At 34.2% G+C, this 22,206-nt stretch overlaps 1 protein-coding gene across 8 annotated transcripts in view; it reads left to right on the top strand.

Moving 5' to 3' along the window:
* The window catches only part of MAP9 (microtubule associated protein 9), a 45,864-nt gene extending 24,987 nt beyond the window's left edge, over positions 1-20,877 (top strand). For 7 of the 8 annotated variants that reach the window (XM_037830876.1, XM_037830870.1, XM_037830875.1 and 4 more), the window contains exons 9-14: positions 902-1,070; positions 1,832-1,921; positions 4,105-4,266; positions 4,430-4,575; positions 4,752-4,884; positions 15,712-20,877. In XM_037830876.1, coding sequence (XP_037686804.1) covers positions 902-1,070; positions 1,832-1,921; positions 4,105-4,266; positions 4,430-4,575; positions 4,752-4,884; positions 15,712-15,834 — 823 coding nt within the window. In that variant the 3' untranslated portion in view covers positions 15,835-20,877. Of the gene's footprint in view, positions 1-901; positions 1,071-1,831; positions 1,922-4,104; positions 4,267-4,429; positions 4,576-4,751; positions 4,885-4,927; positions 4,998-15,711 lie in introns of all 8 variants that reach the window. The other variant, XM_037830874.1, reaches the window with a different exon arrangement.
* Positions 20,878-22,206: the final 1,329 nt, after the last annotated feature.

Raw genomic sequence — 22,206 nt, 5'->3', positions numbered from 1 at the left:
CTCCAGGATCATCATAATAAAGGCATTTTTCTTCTTTCCTACTGTCAGTGATTAGGTATCCGCCATATTCCATACTGCTCCTGGAGCAGAGCTGCTTACTCCTGTTTCTCCTGGTACAGTAGATAAAAGTTGGTAACAAAGCTGAAGTCTAGCATTATACTTCTTTTTTAAGTGTCTTTGCCCAGCATGTGAAAATTGTACTTAGAGCTTTCAGACTCTTTAGACTAAGTTTGCTTATTAAAGTGATACAATCTGTAGCTTAATTTATTTGAATACTTAGCTCATAAATGCTAATCAGAACCTTCTGGATCTTGTAAATTTTCATTATTTAAATAGAGCAGGTATTAGCAAACCTTTTTTGTAAAGGGCCAGACAGTATATATTTTTAGGCTTTGTGGGCCACCTGGCCTCTTTTGTAACTATTCAACTCTGCTATTGTTGCATGAAAGCAACCATAGAGAGTACATAAATGAATAGATGTTGCTGTGTTGCACAAAACTTTATGAAAACAGGCAGTGGTCCAGAATTTCCTACCAACCCCTGAAATAGAGGCTACTGTTCTTTCCAAATTTAATTTAGAGTGGTTCATGTAACAAAATAAAACAAGAAGTTATTAAAAGAGTGGTTAAACCCCACTTTATTACTATTACTTTTTCCAAGTAACTTGAGATATGGTCTGTGTATTTTTTTAAAATGTTCTCATTACACACATCTGAAATGAGCTATCACTTTAAAGTTGCCTAGAAAATACTATATACTTTACTTATACCACTTTCAGGATGACTATAATAAATTAAATTATAATGTAGTTTTCCAAATGTAGTAATTGCAAATTCTAATGTATCTCAATTCTGTAGAATGCAATTTAATATTTGGTCTTGATTTATTTGAATCTTTCCAGATTAATGACCTCTGAATTCTTGAAGAAGTCTAGTACTATAAGAAGAATTCATTCAGCAACTACATCTTCTCACTATTTAGGGACTTTGAAAGTCTTGGATCAAAAGCTGTCAGAGAAACAGAGCATAGAACCTGACAGAGCAGATAACATAAGGGCAGCTGTTTATCAGGTAAAAAGGAAAATATTTTTTTTAAAAGAAGAAGACGGTTAACTAATAATTTATATAAGACTACCTTGTCAACAAAGAATAAAGTAACTCTAGCAGGAATGAAGGTTTAATGCTTGATTTTATTGGAAAAGATTTTTCTTTGTAATATGTGAGCAGACCAGAGCCTTTTCACTAAGTTGTTGCTTCCTCACTTTGCATAAATGATTATAGTTGTTTTTATAGAAAGAAAATATGCCATTGCAATTTATAAAAATGTAGCAAAAGCAAAAATGTTGTAAACTCTACATATATCTTTCTCCCTTAAAGTTTATGTTATTATAAATGAAAAGAGTTTTTGAAATTTTCCTTTCCTAAGTTTGTATTAGATTTGGGCTTACATAGAAAAAAAAATTTGCTAATTTTTTTTCACAGTTTCTACGCAAGACCTTTTTTAGGTCTTCTTGCTTTACAAACTAATACACTTCAGAAATTGGTACTTATGAATTTCTGAGAAAAATATGTTGACAAATTTAACCTTTATAGTTAATCAACCTGTGAAGTCTGTTGTTAATATTAAGGATAATAAAAATATAATTTCTTGATTACTACTCATCTCTATATATTACAATATTATCAGACAAAGAAAATGATACTAGTTTATTTAGAATTTATATAAACTGCCTTTTCCTTTTTTAAAGTTTTAATCAAATATTTCCAAAAATAGATATTTCACATTCATTTGGGAAACTATATATCAAGTTACCTTTTTCTTGTTTTCATAGGAGTGGTTAGAAAAGAAAAATGTACATTTACATGAAATGCACAGAATTAAAAGGATTGAAAGGGAAAATTTAAGGATCCAAAATGAGCAGGTATTACGAAATATAGAAGCTAAAAATATTGTGAATTTTAATGTCAGTAACATAAGACTGAATATTTGATGTTTTATATTAACTACATATAAAATGCCAGAATAACTTGCCTATGAAAATTGGTTTCTGATTTTTATTTCTATGGTATTTTTAAAATTTTTAGTTTGATATAAATATATTGCAACTTTTGCACCTCAATATATGGTCACAGAGTCATTTTGATTTTTCTATGTGTATAATTGCTTATCTATTATTAAGTAATTATTTTAGTAACGTTACCAACCTTCTGAATTTTTTCTTATTTATAATAATGGAGCACCCCTGGAAACTGAGGAAAAAAGTTTTAAAGTAGGAGAAATCAGTGTACTCTTGAGTCCATATCCATCAAGTTCAGTCCTGCCTGGAAGTTTTGGATTAAATATGGGACAAATTTGGGATGAGATGACCAAAACTATAGCAATATGTTTAGCGTTACAAAAACACTAATTAAGAAGTGAAAAACTGTGATGCTTTGGGCACCTTAGGATTAGTTTAAATCAATATTAATTATTCCAGAGAGTGCTGAATAATTTTGAATATCATCAATTTGTCAACAGTTTGGTTTTACTGCACTCCCTATCTCATCTTAATAGGGTTATCAGTCATTTCATGTATCCCGTTACAAACTTTCTCAAGTTGCATCACTTTCTGCACCAAAACCATTATTGGTGCAGAAACATTTTTGGTGCAAAACCATTTTTCTGCCTTTCATCCATTTGTCTCTGTGCCTGTTACAGGACTGGGCTGGGGGTGGGGTGGTCTGATCAACCATACGCTAATTTCCTCTGCCACAAAATTAATGATACTCTCCTTATCTAAGAACACAGTGTTGCTCGGGAATCTTTTTTTTTTTTTAACTTATTTTTAGTCTACCACTTTACTTTGTAGCTTTGGACAAGGTACTTTTCAATATCTTCATCTGTGAAAAAAAAGTAGTACGTAGCTAGAAGATGGCCGTGAGGATTATGAGTTAACACATACAAACGTAGCACTTAGATTATAAAACTGGCACATAGTAAGCACACAGCAAATTTTAGTTCTTTTTGTTTTTGTTGTTATTCCCATTACCAATGGCAGCTAATTGTGTGGTCTTATCACATATAGCCTTTGACTACCCACTTCACTTTTTAAAAATTGACCTCATTTACAACTTACCCATCAGATGTCAACTTTTCATTTTTCCTCTTTTCTATCTTGAATTTTCTCTCTGTCTCCAAGACTAATGCTTACCTGTGCTCTTGGATCCGTACCCTTTCCCAGTGACCAGAGCTGAAGTCTTGTTTCAGTTTCTCCTTTCCTTTTAGTCTCTTCCATTAAATCCTGCCCTGTCGATAGAAACATGCTCATTTCACCCCCATCTTCAAAAATAAAAAGCATGAAAAAACTTCATTTTGCTGTTCATTCCTTAAATAAATGTAGCAGGAAACATTTCTGAAAGGAACAGCACTATAATGAATCAGTACCATATGGGGCAGCCGTATCTGGTATGTTTGTAGCATTGTTACCTTCATGATGAGGTTTTATACCATTTAATGTTAATCTTACAAGGCAAGCATACTATGTTTTAGGATTATAATGAAGTAAAAGAATAATATATTTGCTATCCAGTCACCTATATATTTTCCAGTCTGGCTCATATTTTAAACATTTGGGATATTTTTGCATAGTGAAAATCTTACACTTTGATGTTAGTCCAAACGAGGATTCAAATCAAAGATTTGCAACTTACTGTATGAACTTGGCCAATTTACCTTACTCTCACTTACTTTATAAGCCTATAACTTTCCTAGTATTTTTCTTTTACTGAAATATTTTATTTTGGAACATTTTATAATACCAATCAGCCTGTTAAGTTTATTTTGATAATATTTGTTTGTATACTTAAAAAAAAAGTAGTTGATTTCCTTCACACAAATAGTGGTAGGCCAGTATCTGACAGATACTTTTTTAGAAGGACATTTTAAAATGCCATGGATAATTCAATTCTGATAATTTTTAAATAACTTAACTAATATAAATCATTCTAAATAAATTATCTGCTTTGAAATGTAATTTCTGTGTATGATAAATGTCATGATAAGTACAAATTTGTGAATCTATATCTATCTATAATTGTCTATCTGCTTATTATTTTTCCAAAATAGAAAAGAGCTGCTAAGAGAGAAGAAGCGTCAGCATCATTTGAGGCCTGGAAGGCTATGAAGGAAAAGGAAGCAAAGAAATTGGCTGCAAAAAGGAGGCTTGAAGAAAAAAACAAGAAGAAAACTGAAGAGGAAAATGCTGTGAGAAAAGGAGAAGCACTACAAGTATACATGAACTTTGAATATGTTTCTTAAAAATTGTTTTTAAACATTTAAAGTCTAAATTAGTGATTAGCCATATTTTTTTCCTTTACAGTGAATATTGTAAAATAAGTAAAAATAAACTGTTTATGCCAGGAAATAAGGAAATGACTCTGAACTTTTTCAGGCTTTTGAAAAATGGAAAGAAAAAAAGATGGAGTATCTTAAAGAGAAAAATAAGAAGGAGAAAGAATATGAAAGAGCCAAGAAACAGAAAGAGGAGGAATCTGTTGCTGAGAAAAGGAAAGATAACTTAACTGCAGTTGAAAAATGGTAATCCAAAATAAATATTTTGATAGATTTTACAATGATAATATTTCAAGCTTTTCTAGAATTTATTTACTTGAAAATTTAATGTTTGTCAAGCTCATAATTGCCAAATATAAATAAGGATATCTTTACCATATGTTATCCTATAACTTTCCAGTGTTTTATACTATCCTACATAGGAATGAAAAAAAGGAAGCTTTTTTCAAGCAAAAGGAAAAAGAGAAAATAAATGAGAAAAGAAAGGAAGAACTGAAAAGAGCTGAGAAAAAAGATAAAGATAAAAAAGCTCTTGATGAATATGAAAGATGGCTGGTAGGTATTGTTTTTTAATGCACTGTGTTTTATATCTTTGCAGTTCCCATTTATCATTTGTACTGGTCATTTATCAGGTTCAGTTGGCTACTGAGTGTTGAAGAGTTTATTAGGTAAGCAGCATGCTAGTGTTTATAAAAGTTGTCTAAGAACCTGCATCCCTCCCTCTACAACCTTTCTCTCTAATTTATCCTTTCATCCATAATCTTTAATCTCTCCTTCTACTAACTTGTAAACACATACATACACATAAACACACATACACACCCATATACGCAGTTCCTCACTTATTATTTTCCTTGTTCCAATTCCCATTCAACTATTTCTTAAAAGTCTGCTGTCCCTTTAAAACTGCACTGCATTTTTGAAAATTTCAGTGTACTTTAAAAATACTGTTTTCCATTTTAACGTATCAATATAAATATGCATTTATTTAGTTAATTTTTTAATAGGTAATACAGTCATATGTATAGTTCTTTACATGAATAAGTCACACATCCATATGATTGGTTGGCACATTCACTTGATTCTACAATCAAAAAATGTAAAATTTGATATAATAAAAATCTTCCTCCTACCCTTGTTACCCAGTTATCTAGTTACTACCATCTATCCAATCATGAGACCTCTATATTTAGTTCTTAATGGTTAGAGAAGAAAATGTGAACATTTTTCATTCTTTTTTGCACATAAGTAGCACACTGCATATACATTTCTCTTTATCTTGTGTTTTCATTTAACTATATGCCTTGAGATATTTTCATATCAGTACATAGAATATTTCCTCATTCATTAATCACTGTATAATACTCCACTGCCATGATTTATTTAATCCATTTTTATTGATGTATATTTATGTGGTTTTCAGTTATTTGCTGTTACAAAGAAAGCTTCAGTAAATAATTTTTACAGTCATTCTGCACATGACTAAAGATTCCTAGAAGCAGATTCTTAGAAGTAGAATTGCCGGGTTAAATATGTATGTATTATAATTCGAATAGCTGTTGCCAAAATGCCTTTCCTGGGGGTTCTATAATTTTGCATTTGATATCTGAGATGACCTATTTCCCCATGGCCTGTGAAGTCAGTTTGTTTTGAAAATTGTTTGTTTGGCTTTTTTTTTTTTAATTCGTGCCATTCTGCTAGGTGAAATAACATTGTTCAAGGTATTTTCAGTTTTGATTTTTCTGGTTAGGACTGAGGTTGAGCATCTTTCCATTCATATAAGAGACATTTGTATTTTTTTTGTAAACTTTCAATTCATAGACTTTGCCCATTTTTCTATTGGGTTGCTGGTCTTTTAATGATTTCTAGAGGCTTTTTAAAATATATACTAGAAAAATTAGCCTATCATTTCTGATATAAGTTGCAAATTTTTCTCCCAATGTATTGTGCTCTCAATTTTGCTGATGGTATTTTATACCCTGATGAATTTAGTTTTTACTTTTAGGTGTCAGATTTATCAATCTTTCCTTTTGGCTTCTGATTTTCAGTCACAGTCAAAAAGACCTCCATAATTTGAAAATCTCTCATTTTTCTGTTTTAACGTTTTAACATTTGATCCACTTAGAATTTATCCTGATGAGTGGTGGGAAATATGATTCCAACTTTATATTTTCCAAATGCATCTTTTATGAAATAGCCCATCTTTTACCCACTGCCTTTCATCATATGATATATTGCCATATTTTTGGTCTGTGTCTTGATTTTCTGTCCCATTGGTCACTATCACTGTACATATTCCAATACCACACTGTTTAATTATTAGGATTTTTTATGTTTTCATATCTGGTTGGGTTTATCTCCCTTCATAGTTCTTGGTTGTTGATTTCTTCACCTAAATGATAGAATCAACAGTAGCTAGAGAGGCATGTGGAGCCCAAAGTGGGTTATTTAAAGTTTGGAATAAAAAGATCGACCACATAGGAATAAACTTAAGAAATGTTCAAGACCAATGTGAAGGGTACTTTAAGACACTACTGACAGACACAAATGAAGACTTGAGAAAATGGAAAAAAACTACTCAGATATAAACACTTAACCTTATAAAATGATGTTATAAAGATGTCAATTCTCCATGAATTATTTTTCAGATTTAATGCAATTGCAATAAAAACACCAACAGGTTTTATTTTTGTTGTTTATGTGTTGACTTTATCACTGCTAAAGGCTAATTCTCACAGAGAAATAGTAATATAAGGTGGTCAAAACTGGTCCAGTGGTTTGATTGAGAAAGGTAGTGTTTCGTGATCACACTCTTAAAGAATGCTCTGTTCTAACAAAAAGAAGTGTTCTTATATTAAAGAGATGTATACTAACTGCTAGTATCACTTAGAGCAATTAAATTTAAATGTTTGAGTTTTCAGTTTTATTTTTACATTCTCTTGAAAAAGGAATAAAATACCCTTAAGGACTAAGTCACAGTTAGGTACATTATTTTATTTTAGCTTAGAATTTAGTCCCATTCTCATTTTCATATGCCTCTGAAGGACAAAAACCCATCAGACAAAGACCTCAGACAAAATGACATACTTCAATATGGGGTATTACTTCTAAAAACACAGTGATGTGTATAAAAACATAAATATGCAACATATTACAGATCTACTCCCCAACTTACTAATTTCTTATTACAATTTGTTTGCAGATAGAATGGTAAAATGATTCTATATGGTAATCCACTGACTTCAAATTTTATGTAAAGTAACACCTCAAAATTTTGATATACAAACTAGACTGGGTAGTGAGCACTTGATGGGTAATTGTTTTAGGGGAAAGTTGTAGCCAAAGATCAGGGGAGACCATCTTCTTCATGCCACTTCCCAGTTCATAGGTTCTTTTAATAAGAAAATGAGCAAAAAGTTCAATTTCCAACAAATACCTGTTAGAAGGACTTCTCTACAGTGTTCTTTTGACTCAGGTTAACATTGTGATTCATTTAAATTAATATTAATATTAATAGTTAGTTGCCTATTTCCTATCCAGGCTTTTCAACCTCCTGCTGGTAATGTCCCACTTTTGGAACTGTTCAAGTTTCCTTCTCTCTTTCCATTTTAAGTGGAATGGACAAAAATTGATGTGTTTTCAAGTCAGTTTCTGTGGACACAGGCTGGTCATTGCTTTTTGCCTACCTGCCTGGATGGTCAGTCTCTCTCTCTCTCTCTCTCTCTCTTTCTCTCTCTATCCTAAAATCATTGGCAGTGATCCAAATACAACTTTTTAAATTTAGACTTCTGGAAGAATATTCCTTCTGTATTCTAATAGGAATAGCAAGCATGAAAAATTCTCATGACATGGAACAAGATGCTAAGACTGAAAATCAATTTAATAACTTTCTTCACTTCTTTTGTTTTACGTGGATAATTCTGTGAGAATGGAAGTATTGAATTACCGTATTCTTCTTGTGACAATTATAAAATCCATATATGTACTGATGAAAGCTGCCTGGACCCATTATATTCTATTGAAAAACTCCCTGACCCCATTGATCCAACTTGCAGAGGCTAATTTTTGAAGAATATGAGGAAGCCACCAAATTTCATACTGTTAGCAAAGACTTAAAGAAATGGAAGTGACAATCCAATTTCAGGATGGAAAGACCAAGTGCTATTAACATTTCAGCCATCCCTGAGTTAATTTTTAGGTTCCATACTTGTTAAATAATACTTTGAAAGTTATCACCATTGTGTATATATGTTAAAGTTCACAATTAAAATAATGCATTAAAAACTTTTTTTTAGGTTTCATATTAAATCCTCAGATTCTTCAGCCATTTCTTTGAAGGAAATATTACAGGGAAACAAAGTGGTTCTCAATTTAATCTGGTATAATTAAAATATGAGAATATGGATGATATTTCAAAAATAATAAGAACTACGATTCCTATCATGCAGTAAAATATAAACTTACTGTTACACTCCCCTTGAATCAGCATTCTTTCTCCCTTCCTGGATTGTTCCCATCATGTTCTAGGGTATGTCATCTTAAAATAAAAGTAAACTCCCTTAATTCTGCACTTCCCACCAGCTGTGGTCCCACATTGCTCTTCTTTATAACTGATCTTTTAGGAAGTTTTGCATATGCTTCTTTAGTTCCCCATGTCCTTTTCATCTTCAGCCCTCTCTAGTCTTGCCTCTGTACCTATCACTACACTGAAACTACACATTTTCAGTTACGATTTTGCCTGTCCATTACCCCATCTAAGGTATGCCTTCTGCCCCCATTTTACTGTACCTCTCTGCATTCTGCACAGTTGATCCCTGCTTCTTGCAACTGCCTCCTCCCTTGCCTGTCATTTTCCCCCTGGTGTTCCTCTCACCTTTGGGTTTCTTTTCAAAGTCACTTGTTGACTTTTTGTTTTTTATCTAAATTCTAAATGCTCACATGGCGTGTATAGCCTCTTTGATTTTACTCATCTATGGGTTCATTCTCATCTGGTGATTTCCTGGCTATCTTTTGTTTCCTCCTGCATCCCAAATGTTTTTCCCTACTTGAGAGCACTCACACTTACTGTTCTCTGTGTTGAAATCCTCTTCCTGTGCTGCATATCATGAGTGGCTTCTTTTATCCTTCATGTCTCCCTTTAAAGTGACTTTTCCTGAACCCATTTTTCTTTAAAGTAAGTGCTCCTTTTTATTCCTAATTATAACAGCTTGTTTATGTGTTTCATAGAAATTCACATAATTTTTCTGGGGGCAAGGAATATACCTGTGTGTTTGGATTTTATTATCACTGTATCATTGTGAGGCTAGCACCTTAAAGAGTGCTTGACTCAGAGTAGGTAGAAGCTCAATGCTTAAAAAAATGAATGAATAAACCCAAATTGAAGCAGTGTAGTACTTGTGGAATAAAAGGCCCATAGGGCACCTCAGATCCTATCACATTTAAGGATGTAGTATAGGAAAAAGAAAGTAACACAAATTAACAGAGAGGAAGTAATAACTATTGGGATTATTTGTATGACATTTAGACATAAAATCACTTTAGAACATAGCGTTACAGCAGTAGAAACTTTAAAGAATCAAAACTTAAAAATAAAAATCCGAACCTTAGAAGAACGAAAAGAAAATTGAACTTAATATTCATCAAATATCCTGGGAATGGACGTGCTTTTCTGAACTTAGAAGTCCTAGGAGATATCAAAGGAAAAGATGAAGATATATAAAATTTAAAAACATTAGTATCAAAATAAGTCAGTGTAGGTGTTGATTGCAATGTAAATGCCTACAGCTGGAATAAATTGGTATTGTCCAGTGAAGCTGAATATATACAAACCCTAACAAACCAACAGTTTCACTCCTAGGCATCATACATATAGAAACTTGAGGCTCATAAGCACAAGTAAACACATACAAGGATGTCTCTAGCAGCAATGTTTTTAAGTGGGGGCGGGGGGAGGCAGGGAATGGTAACATACATGTCCTTAAAAGAATACAGATGAATAAATGGTGGTTCGTTCTTATGGTGGAATATTGTAACTGAATGAGCTGGAGCTACAGCTCCATATAGACAGATCTTGGAAATATTATGGTGTACAGCAGAAAAAGGAAATTGCAGAAGAATCTATAGCACAATTCCCTTTGTTATAAAGTTCAGCAACCTGCAAAAGAAAATCATTGTTTTGTTCAGGGATGAATACATGTGTTATAAAAGGATAAAGAGATGCACTGCAATTTCAAATTCAGAGTAAGGACTACTTTAGTGGGTTGGGGAGGGGGGATGTAATGAGGGAGGGGATACAGGGAGCTTCAAAAGTATGGGCATGTTTTATTTTGTAAGGCAGATAGTGAGTACACAGGCTTGGGTTGTATGACTATTTACACAGTTCTCCATGGGTGAAAAATTTCTTCATACATTTTTTTTCTATAAAAAATAAGGACTAAAAAAGCTAACAGAAATAAAATATTTGCTGCAAAGATAACATTAATATTTATTTATTATGTGAAAAGATGCAAATCGCTAAAAATTAAAAGCACTGATACACATACATTTAGATAGGCCAAGTACTTGAGGAGAAAATTCACAAAAAGGATAAAGAAATATTTGAAAATATGTTCAAGCTCAATAATAAGCAAAGAAAGATGAGGCTCACTTTTCAACTATTTATTAAAACATGTTGAAATATCTCATGTTGCCATGGTATATTCAAACTTTCTATCCAATTTACTTCTGAGAGTCTGTTCTCAGAAATGTATCACAACCTTCTAATGATTATTCTCTTTGAGTTATGTAATTATGAGTCATTTTTCCCTAGTTTATAAAATTACTTTTTAATATTAAAAATAAGTGTTACCTCACCACAATTGCATGGAACTTTGAATAGGAAGTGATATACGGTAGGTTAGTATAGGCTGGAGTGAAATAGTGACACATCCCAGAGTAATTCGGGCAGATAATAAAAAATATATTTACAGCCACTCACTCCCCAGCTCCAAGGATCTGGGGGAAGGTGTGGATGTGTTGGACATCCTCACCTGGACTGGTGTTGATGTTGTCACAAACATTGGGACTGGCGGTTTGATGTGCTGAGCCCTCGATCATGGGACTTGCCCCTATGAAGCTCGTTACTGCAAAGGAGAGGCTAAACTTGCATATAATTGTGCCTAAGAGTCTCCCCCTGAGTACCTCTTTGTTGCTCAGATGTGGCCCTCTCTCTCTCTAACCGAGCCATCTTGCCAGGTGAACTTGCTGCCCTCCCCACTACGTGGGACCCAACTCCCAGGGTTGTAAATCTCCCTGGCAATGCAGAATATGACTCCCGGTGATGAATGTGGACCCGGCATCGTGGGACTGAGAGTATCTTCTTGACCAAAAGGGGGATGCAAAATGAGACGAAATAGTTTCAGTGGCTGAGAGATTTCAAATGGAGTCGAGAGGTCGCTCTGGTGGACATTCTCATGCACTATATAGATAATACGTCTTAGGTTTTAATGCATTGGAATAGCTAGAAGTAAATACCTGAAACTACCAAACTCCAACCCAGCAGTCTGGACTCCTGAAGACGATTATATAATAATGTAGCTTACAAGGGGTGACATTGTGATTGTGAAGACCTTGTGGATCACACCCCCTTTATCTAGTGTATGGATGAGTTGAAAAAGGGGGATAAAAACTAAAGGACAAATGGGTGGGATGGGGGGGATGATTTCGGTGCTCTTTTTTCACTTTTTTTTTTTTTTTTTTTTAATTTTTATTGAGATTGTTCAGATACCATGCAATTATCCAAAGATCCAAAGTATACAATCACTTGCCCCTGGGTACCCTCATACAGCTGTGCATCCATCACACTTAATTTTTGTTCAATCTTTAGAAACTTTTCATTACTCCAGACAAGAAATCAAGTGAAAGATGAAAAAAGAAAAAAAGAAAAGGAAACTAATCTTCCACTATCCCTAACCAACCCCCCTCAATTGTTGACTCGTAGTATTGATATAGTACATTTGTTACTGTTTATGAAAAAATGTTGAAATACTACTAACTGTAGTATATAGTTTGTAATAGGTATATAGTTCTTCCCTATATGCCCCTCTATTATTAACTTCTAATTGTATTGTCATACATTTGTTCTGGTTCATGGAAGTGATTTGTAGTATTTGTACAGTTGATCATGGACATTGCCCACCATAGGATTCAGTTTTATACATTCCCATCTTTTGCCCTCCAACTTTCCTTCTGGTGACATATATGACTCTAAGCTTCCCGTTTCCACCTCATTCACACACCATTTGGCGCTGTTAGTTATTCTCACATCTTGCTACCAACACCCCTGTTCATTTCCAAACATTTGAGTTCATCCTAATTCAACATTCTCCTCATATTAAGCAACCACTCCCGATTCTTAAGCCTCATCCTATATCTTGGTACCTTATATTTCATGTCTGTGAGTTTACATATTATAATTAGTTCCTGTCAGTGAGACCCTGTAATAATTGTCCTAATGTGTCTGGCTTATTTCACTCAGTATATTGCCCTCGAGGTTTTGTCATCAACCCATTTTTTTTTTAATATGGTTTTGTTCACTCACCATACATTCCATCCCAAGTAAATAATCGATGGTTTTCTGCATGGTCATACATTTATGTGTTCACCACCTTCACCACTATCTATATAAGAGCATGTACATTTCTTCCACAAGGCAGGAGGGAGGGTCAAAGAAGGTAGAGAGGCAAAAGAAAGAGGAAAAAAAAATGACAGCTAGGAAGCAGCAAAAGGAAAAATAACCTTAAATCAAAGTAGAATAAAGAATCAGAGAATACCACCAATGTCAAGTATCTAACATGCCTCCCTTATCCCCCCCTCTTATCTGCATTCACCTTGGTATATCACCTTTGTTACATTAAAGGAAGCATAATACAATGATTCTGTTAGTTACAGTCTCTAGTTTATGCTGATTGCATCCCTCCCCCAATGCCTCCCCATTTTTAACACCTTGCAAGGTTGACATTTGCTTGTTCTCCCTCGTAAAAGAACATATTTGTACATTTTATCACAATTGTTGAATACTCTAGATTTCACCAAGTTACACAGTCCCAGTCTTTATCTTTCCTTCTTTCTTGTGGTGTCTCACATGCTCCCCACCTTCCTCTCTCAACCGTATTCATAGTTACCTTTGTTCAGTGTACTTACATTGTTGTGCTACCATCTCCCAAAATTGTGTTCCAAACCACACACTCCTGTCTTCTATCACCCTGTAGTGCTCCCTTTAGTATTTCCTGTAGGACAAGTGTCTTGTTCACAAAGTCTCTCATTGTCTGTTTGTCAGAAAATATTTTGAGATCTCCCTCATATTTGAAGGACAGCTTTGCTGGATACAGGATTCTTGGTTGGCGGTTTTTCTCTTTCAGTATCTTAAATAAATCACACCACTTCCTTCTTGCCTCCATGGTTTCTGCTGAGAGATCCGCACATAGTCTTATGAAGCTTCCTTTGTATGTAATGGATCGCTTTTCTCTTGCTGCTTTCAGGATTCTCTCTTTGTCTTTGACATTTGATAATCTGATTATTAAGTGTCTTGGCGTAGGCCTATTCATATCTCTTCTGTTTGGAGGACGCTGCGCTTCTTGGATCTGTAATTTTATGTCTTTCATAAGAGATGGGAAATTTTCATTAATTATTTCCTCTATTATTGCTTCTGCCCCCTTTCCCTTCTCTTCTCCTTCTGGGACACCAATGATATGTACATTATTGTACTTTGTTTCATCCTTGAGTTCCCGGAGATGTTGCTCATATTTTTTCATTCTTTTCTCCATCTGCTCCTTTGCGTGTAGGCTTTCAGGTGTTTTGTTCTCCAGTTCCTGGGTGTTTTCTTCTGCCTCTTGAGATCTGCTGTTGTATGTTTCCATTGTGTCTTTCATCTCTTGTGTTGTGCCTTTCATTTCCATAGATTCTTCTAGTTGTTTTTTTGAACTTTTGATTTCTGCCGTATACATGTCCAGTGCTTCCTTTACAGCCTCTATCTCTTTTGCAATATCTTCTCTAAACTTTTTGAACTGATTTAGCATTAGTTGTTTAAATTGCTGTATCTCAGTTGAAGTGTATGTTTGTTTCTTTGACTGGGCCATAACTTTGTTTTTCTTAGTGTAGGTTTTAATTTTCTGTTGTCTAGGCATGGTTTCCTTGGTTATCCAAATCAGGTTTTCCCAGACCAGAACAGGCTCAGGTCCCAGAGGGAAGAAATATTCAGTATCTGGTTTCCCTGTGGGTGTGTCTTAGAAAATTGCTCCACGCTTTGATGCCTCAGGTCACTGTGCTTTTCTGCCCTGCAGGTGGTGCCTGTCAGCCTATAATTCTTGACTGGTGTGAGGAGGTGTGGCCATGTACCCCCAGGCTCTGGGGTCTGGTTCTGAATGGAAAGGGCCCCACCCCTTTCCTCCTAGAGAAGACAGACCCCCCAGGTAGAGGTCATTAGCATTTCAATGGTCTCGCTCTCTGCTTGTGCTGTCTCCGCCCTTCCCCGAGTCACAGCCCTGGAAACTGAAAATGACTGGGGCTTTCTCCACTGAGCCAAAAAAGAAACAGTCCCCTTCAGACCCAGTCCAAGGCGACCCTCCGGCTCTCCCAGGTCAGTCGTCACCCAAAGCCTCTGTCTGTTTTTTGGGGATTCGTACCTGTAGTGAGCAGTTCACACTCGCTACTTAAAACCCCAGTTGGAGCTCAGCTGAGCTATATTCACTTGCTGGGAGAGAGCTTCTCTCTGGCACCACGAGGCTTTGCAGCTCGGGCTATGGGGGAGGGGGTCTCACGACTTGGTTCCGCAGGTTTTACTTACAGATTTTATGCTGTGTTCTTGGACATTCCTCCCTATTCAGGTTGGTGTATGATGAGTGGATGGTCTCATTTGTCCCCCCGCAGTTATTCTGGATTATTTACTAGTTGTTTCTGGTTTTTTGTAGTTGTTCCAGGGGGACTACTTAGCTTCCACTCGTCTCTATGCCGCCATCTTGCCCGAGTCCCCACTTTTATTTTTTATTCTCGTCCTGGTTCTTTCTAATGTAAGGAAAATGTTCAGAGATACATTGTGGTGATGAACGCATAACTATGTTATCATACTGTGGACAGTGGATTGTATACCATGAATGATTGTATGGTGTGTGAATGTATTTCAATAAAACTGAATTTAATAAAAAAATAAAAGTGTTATCTTAATACTTACTGACAGCATACTTATACATTACTACTGTTCAATAGCTTCTGTTGTTTTATAACCAATTAATCTAGGAAATGATAAATATCTAATAGTTGATAGTTTTTTTTACTTCCGCAAGCAACTTGATTTGAAAATAATGTTCATATATGTATATAAATTATAGTTTTCTCTTTTCTTTTTAGGAAAAGAAAGAAAGACAGGAAAGAATTGAACGAAAACAAAAGAAACATCATTCCCTTCTTGAAAATGACTCCCTTCCTCCATGGAGCCCTCCAAGCAGAACCGTGTTCTCAAAAGTGTTTTGATCATTCTAATTCTGATATTCTTGAATTCTTGGTTATCAAATAGCCAATGTTAACCAATTGTCCTAACTATAAATATTCATTCAATTATTTATAGTTATAACAATTAATTTTAATTAAATGCCAGGCACTTCTGCTGACAATTAAAATGATACCATGGAATATAATCAGTAAAAGCACTTTTTGAGCTATAGATAAACAGACTGACTCAAATGAAAGTCTAATAATCAGATTGCTTTTACCATTAGAATGCATAACGCTTTATCATGCCCTGATAATTCTTATAGTCTGATGATCCATAATCACTCTCATTAACTATGCATGATATTTAGTCCCCAAAATTTTAAGTGTGTTTAATCCCAAGAATAAAAAGGAAACTATATAGGTTCCATAATCCTAATAATAATTGAATTTGTGGATGACTGTACATCGAGATTTAGGTTTTAAGATGAATGATTGCTGAGGGATATGAATATATTATTTCCCCAAAAACTGATCTTTAGCTCAAAGCAGTTGTATTTGTACTTTACGAGTTAGAACTTTGGTCAATTGAGGCAGCAGTTCAGTAGAACTGTATCACAGAAGCATTTTATTTAAGAACTTTGCTTTATGTTTTAAAATCAGTGTACTTTGTTCCAGGCTTAAGTGATTATCATAGGCACTTTATAATGAGTCCACCTCTGAGAAGTGCCTTTCTAAATTCTCACTTTGTTTCTTTAACATTTCAATAACACCAAAAGATAGCTGCTTCGTGGTAGAGTTATACTTACACATTAGTTATGGAAATGACACAAGAGTTCAAGGTCACTATCATTGTTGTTATTTTCCAGATTAAAGCCAGAAAAGTGATAAAGGTATTGTCCTTTTAACTAACCCAGGGTCTTATAGCTTGTTTTTAGAAAACAGCTCTATGAAAATTTTAATTTGTAGAGCATGGCCAAAGAAACTTTATTTATTTATCTGATCTCTGCAAATCCTTGTATTAATTGGTCTCATACTTGATCTGGTCGTTTAAGGCTGACCAATCCTAAACTCTCAGAGTTGAAATGCTGCTTTAGCCAATAATGCAATGCAGAGTTGATGGATGAGAATAAAAAGTTATTATTTATTACACGCCTATTATGTCCTCTGCTCGATCTTTACAAATGCTACTTCTCATATTTATAAAAACCTTTCAGGGTAGGTGTTCTTAGCTTCATTTGACAGATAAAAATACTGAGGCTCAGAGAAATCAAGTAACTTGCCAAAGTTATTTAGCCTGTGACTGAGTTGGGATTAGAACACTGATCAAATCCATCTGAGTCTGCCTACCTCCAGAATCCACGTGCTCTTTTTCACTCCCCCACGTGACCTCAGAGAATTGCAAATTCTATCAAAACCTCTATATTATATCAACTTTACAAACATTGTAACTCTCTGTTACTAAAATCATGTATTGTTATCCAGACATGGTCTTTCTCTGAAGAAATAGCTGTTTCTTCTTAGAGATAATGGGCCTTATTAAATCTGAAAGATGAAATAAGAATTCCTGTGATATCAGGAGTTATTCAGACATCTTGTATCTTGCATTAGAATATTAGAAAACTCAGCAGAAAAACTTAGACTTTGAGATAATCATTCAGGAATTTTGATACAATGAGGATGACCTTCTTAACTGCAGTGCATGTAAAAGATAAGAAAGATGGCAAGGATCACTTTGTAAGGTCATATCAGTGCCGCAGATAAGATAAAAAAAGAAATTTCACACATAAAACCAGAAACCTATTTTTGAACTACCAGACCTGGGAGAATACTTCATGAAATTGAAGCTATTACCAGCAATATGTATTATCAGCATGGGATTTGACATCTCTCTTATTCATGCGTGTATCCCCCGTAGTACTCAACACAATGCCTTCTAGAATAGATTAAGAATTTATTGCACTGAATTAGCTATTCAGAGCTAAAAGCTATTTTCAAATCCAGGAAAGTAAAAGGAAAAATAAAAACAAGCACATAGTACAGCAACTTTTGGGGATGTGAGATCATGACATGTGTCATATAGTTCACATTAAATATTTACTTAAACTTCCTGATCATTTTATTCTCCATTATCACATTCAGTGGCTACTATTTTTGTATTTTAAAGGGCTATTGAGAAAGGAATGAAATTATTAATGTAAAGCATATGGCACATAATAAGGACTTTAAAAATGTGAATTGTTGCTATCATTCATTTACTACCATGAGCCCTAATTTTCCCCATTTCATATATGTGAGAAATAGGCTAACAGGGTTTATAATGGTTATTTGACATTACACATCTTTTGCACATAAGAAGAAATCTCTTCCTTCTTGGTCAGTCTAGTAGGCTTTACCTAAAGAGAACATAGAAATGCCCGGTATTAGGATCCTCCTAAAGAGAAAACTTAATACTAGTTTCTTAAGTTTGCTTATGAGGTAGGATGAGATGGAAAATTGAGGTGTTTGCAAAGACTCAACAAGTCATTTCCTTCAAATATGGATGGGGATTTTGTCTTATTATAATAATAATAGATTATTTCCCATTAACAGTAGCCTGTGCTGAAAATTATCTAGTTAATTGAAATCACCTCCTGAAGCAGAAATAAAGCTGCTTTTTAGGAGCTGGGTGAAAATACAGTAGTATTGTTCTCTTTCTGTGATCACAAGAGGATAATCAAGTCTAATGACATTGTTTTGAATATTTGTTGAAAGAGTATGGTTTCCCCATATTTCCTCAGAAAGTATCAAATATCAATATAGATATTTTCTCAATAATTTTTCACTAATTTATAATATGAGGGAATGTTTAATTCAAATTAAGACACTAAAAGCCTATAGACTTTCAGGTTAAACTTCCAGTTTTGTGAATTGAATTGGTCACTTCAAGAAGGTTGAGATTACTAAGTGAATAAAATAAGAATGTTAATGAATATTTTTAAACTTTGCTGAAAACAACAGTTTTCTTAGAAAGCATAATTGTGGATAAATTTGAATATTAATACTAAAAATAAATTTATACTGAATTTGTTTCATAATAGCCAAGAAAATGGTAATGTTATATAAATAAGAAATATTGTGGCATTTTAGATCAGTAGAAGGTTAAAGTTTTCTTAATGAAAGAAGGTAAGAACTATTCCTGGGATAACAATAATCCAATGGTTTGTATTTGCATCACACTTTGAGAATGTTATTCCATTTATTTTTTAAATGATATTGAAACTGAAATATTTCACTGTTGCCAAAACAATATCTGATAGTAAATTACATGTCCACAACTTTATCTTTTTAGAGTGCTGTAACTATAGATTCAGAAGTTATTTTAATAATTAACTGGTCCAAACTTTTTCTGTCTAAGTTGAAGAAACTGATTTCCAGAGACTTTGACTTGTCCAAGCTCACACAACTAACTGTAGAGAATCTAGAATTGGAACTCAGGATGTTTCCCATTTGTACTCTGCTGATCATTCCATACTTCCAATAATTTGATAAAATTTTCACAACAGCTGTTACTGTAGTCACTATTAATTTAGGAGAATTTTGTCCTTTCATCTGTGCCCTTATTCCTCCACTTTCTTCTCCATGACCATCCAACAGATCAAAGTTGTTTGGTTGCCTACACTACCCTTTAAAGTGTGGGGGAATACTGAAGATTCTTAAATCGTGAGTCATAGGGTAGGATAAAATAGAGAAAAGGAATCTCATTAAATGGAAGGTATTGCATATTGATCAAAATAGTTCACAAGAATAAGCTAGTGAAGAAAACTTAGATTTCCCTGATTTAATCTTGGCTCTGATTTCAATAGTGCTATATTAGGAGGCATTTAAACCTATAGGTTTCTATTCTATGCAAAGAGAAGGTATTATCAACTTTTCTCCTTCCAAGTTACAATGGCTAATAGAATAGTAAATGCTATATAAGTGCTAAACTGGAGATTTCTCTGAGTTTCCTTCACTTTAAAATGCCATGTGATTCTATTATTTTGAAGTATTTATGTTACATGTAGTTGTATAATGTTGGCATAGATGGACAAAATTATTGGTATTGAATTTAGGATGATGTTTTAAGAGTTTAGGGAGATGCATTTAATGTCTGCTTTTTTAGTAGGATGTTTCCATGTAATGCTTAATTTATTAAAGTTAACCATTCAAGATTATTTTATGGTTGATATTATTTATTAACTGCCAAAATTTTATTTCAACAGTTTTAGGAAATGTGGTACCAGTTTTATTTGTGGGCTAAAGATAAAATATATTACATTGATATATCTTTCATTAAAATGACTGAAAAGTTGTATGTACACTGATTTTTTTCTTTACAAAACTCACAAATTATAAAGGTAACATAATTATATAATTATTAAACAATTAGAAAACATGAATAAGCAAGTCTCCCATGCTCTCATCACCCAAAGATAATCATAGTTAACATATTGTTACGTACTCTGTTTTAGTTTCCACTGCATTTTCTTCTGTAACTGAAATGAAGCTAAGAATGCAGAAGGAAGAAATACACTTCTCTTTGAAATTAAACTAAGAATGAAAGAGAAAGAGATACAGTTCTCTCTCTCCCTCTCTGTATGTGTAATACAAGCACATACCTACAAGTGTACATACATACATACATACATACATATACTTTATTCTTTCAAATAAAAAGTAAATCAAACTATATATTTGGTAACCAGAATTTTCCACTTCGCAATATATCATGAACATATTACCACACTAATATATATCTATCTTTCTGATAATCTTTGTCGTTACAACCACAATTTATTTGACGTATTATTAGGCAGTTTTCTTATAAGTTTTCTTGCCAAAGTTTACTATGGTAAATAATAATTCCGTTAATATCCTTGTAGTGCTGCCTTTGTCCAAGTTCTTCATTAATGTAACTCCAACAGTGGAATCGCTGGGCTAAGTGGTATACTCCCTTTAAAGTATTTTGATGTGTATGTTTTCAAGTTGCCAATTTAAAGTTGAATATTAGTATCTCATTGTTAACTGAGAAATGGAGTACCAATAAAGTAGCATATTCCTTCATGTTTATGTCCAATGAGTATTTCCACCTTAATTATTTAAGCTAATATACATTTACAGGCAGCAGAGAGTGGGCTACTTAAAGCAATCATCTGTGAATTCTTTCTGAATCAGTGCCATTCAAAATTGTTTTAAGTTCCTGGTATAAATGTATCAAAAATAGAGCAATAAACTATAAAGACATTTTATTCATAGAGCTTATGTATTAGTGGTGATAATTATCTTCTAATTTGTCAGAGTATTTGTGTATACATGGTTTGCTTATACTCACACACACATACATACATAAAGGCACAATGCGTGTATAGTAGCACATTCAGAGAGCTAAAATATAAAGTATGGACTTTGAAATTACTTATTACATGCAGTCTTTGTTTTATTTGCTATGTGCCTTATTTTGTTGAAAGATTAGAATCAACAAACATTATATTTCACTATGTATAGATATAAAAGAATCAATGAACCTATTTCATTTTTAAGACCCTTAAAAATCTAGTTGAAATGTGGATTATCAGGGAGACTGTTCTAGTTTGCTAATGCTGCAGAATGCAAAACACCAGAGATGGACTGGCTTTTATAAAAAGGGGGTTTATTTGGCTATGCAGTTACAGTCTTAAGGCCATAAAGTGTCCAAGGTAACACATCAGTAATCAGGTACCTTCACTGGAGGGTGGCAAATGGCGTCCGGAAAACCTCTGTTAGCTGAGAAGGCACGTAGCTGGCGTCTGCTCCAAAGTTCTGGTTTCAAAATGGCTTTCTCCCAGGACATTCCTCTCTAGCAAGCTTGCTCTTCTTCAAAACGTCACTCACAGCTGCACTCTGTTTCTTCTCTTTGAGTCACTTCATTTATATGGCTCCACTGATCAAGTCCCACCCTGAATGGGTGGGGCCACACCTCCATGGGAGTATCCCACCAGAGTCACCACCCACAGCTGGGTGGGGCACATCTCCATGCAAACAACCTAATCCAAAGTTAATCCCCACTATTATGTCTGCCCCACAAGACTGCATCAAAGAATATGGCTTTTTCTGGGGGACATAATACATTCAAACCAGCACAGAGACTAATCCACACGGCCAGGTAAAATTAGATTAATTTCCTAATGTTCTTAGCCAAATAGAATCTTTTTAGGAATGTGGTAATGACCCACACTAAGGACAGGCAGAGCATCACTGAGCACCGATGCCCTCAGACTCCAGAATCTCTTAACAAGTAATTGCCAGTGACAGTCTGTGCCACGTAAGACTTCGCCACTTCTCAGAATTCAGTTCTTCCAGTGCCATAACCCCATTCCAGAAAAACTTAAACCAAAAATCTATGATTCCCATTAA

Source organism: Choloepus didactylus, chromosome 3 (assembly GCF_015220235.1).
Source record: "Choloepus didactylus isolate mChoDid1 chromosome 3, mChoDid1.pri, whole genome shotgun sequence".
In the NCBI taxonomy this organism is placed as follows: domain Eukaryota; kingdom Metazoa; phylum Chordata; class Mammalia; order Pilosa; family Megalonychidae; genus Choloepus; species Choloepus didactylus.
This window is presented reverse-complemented; position numbering and strand designations above follow the sequence as displayed.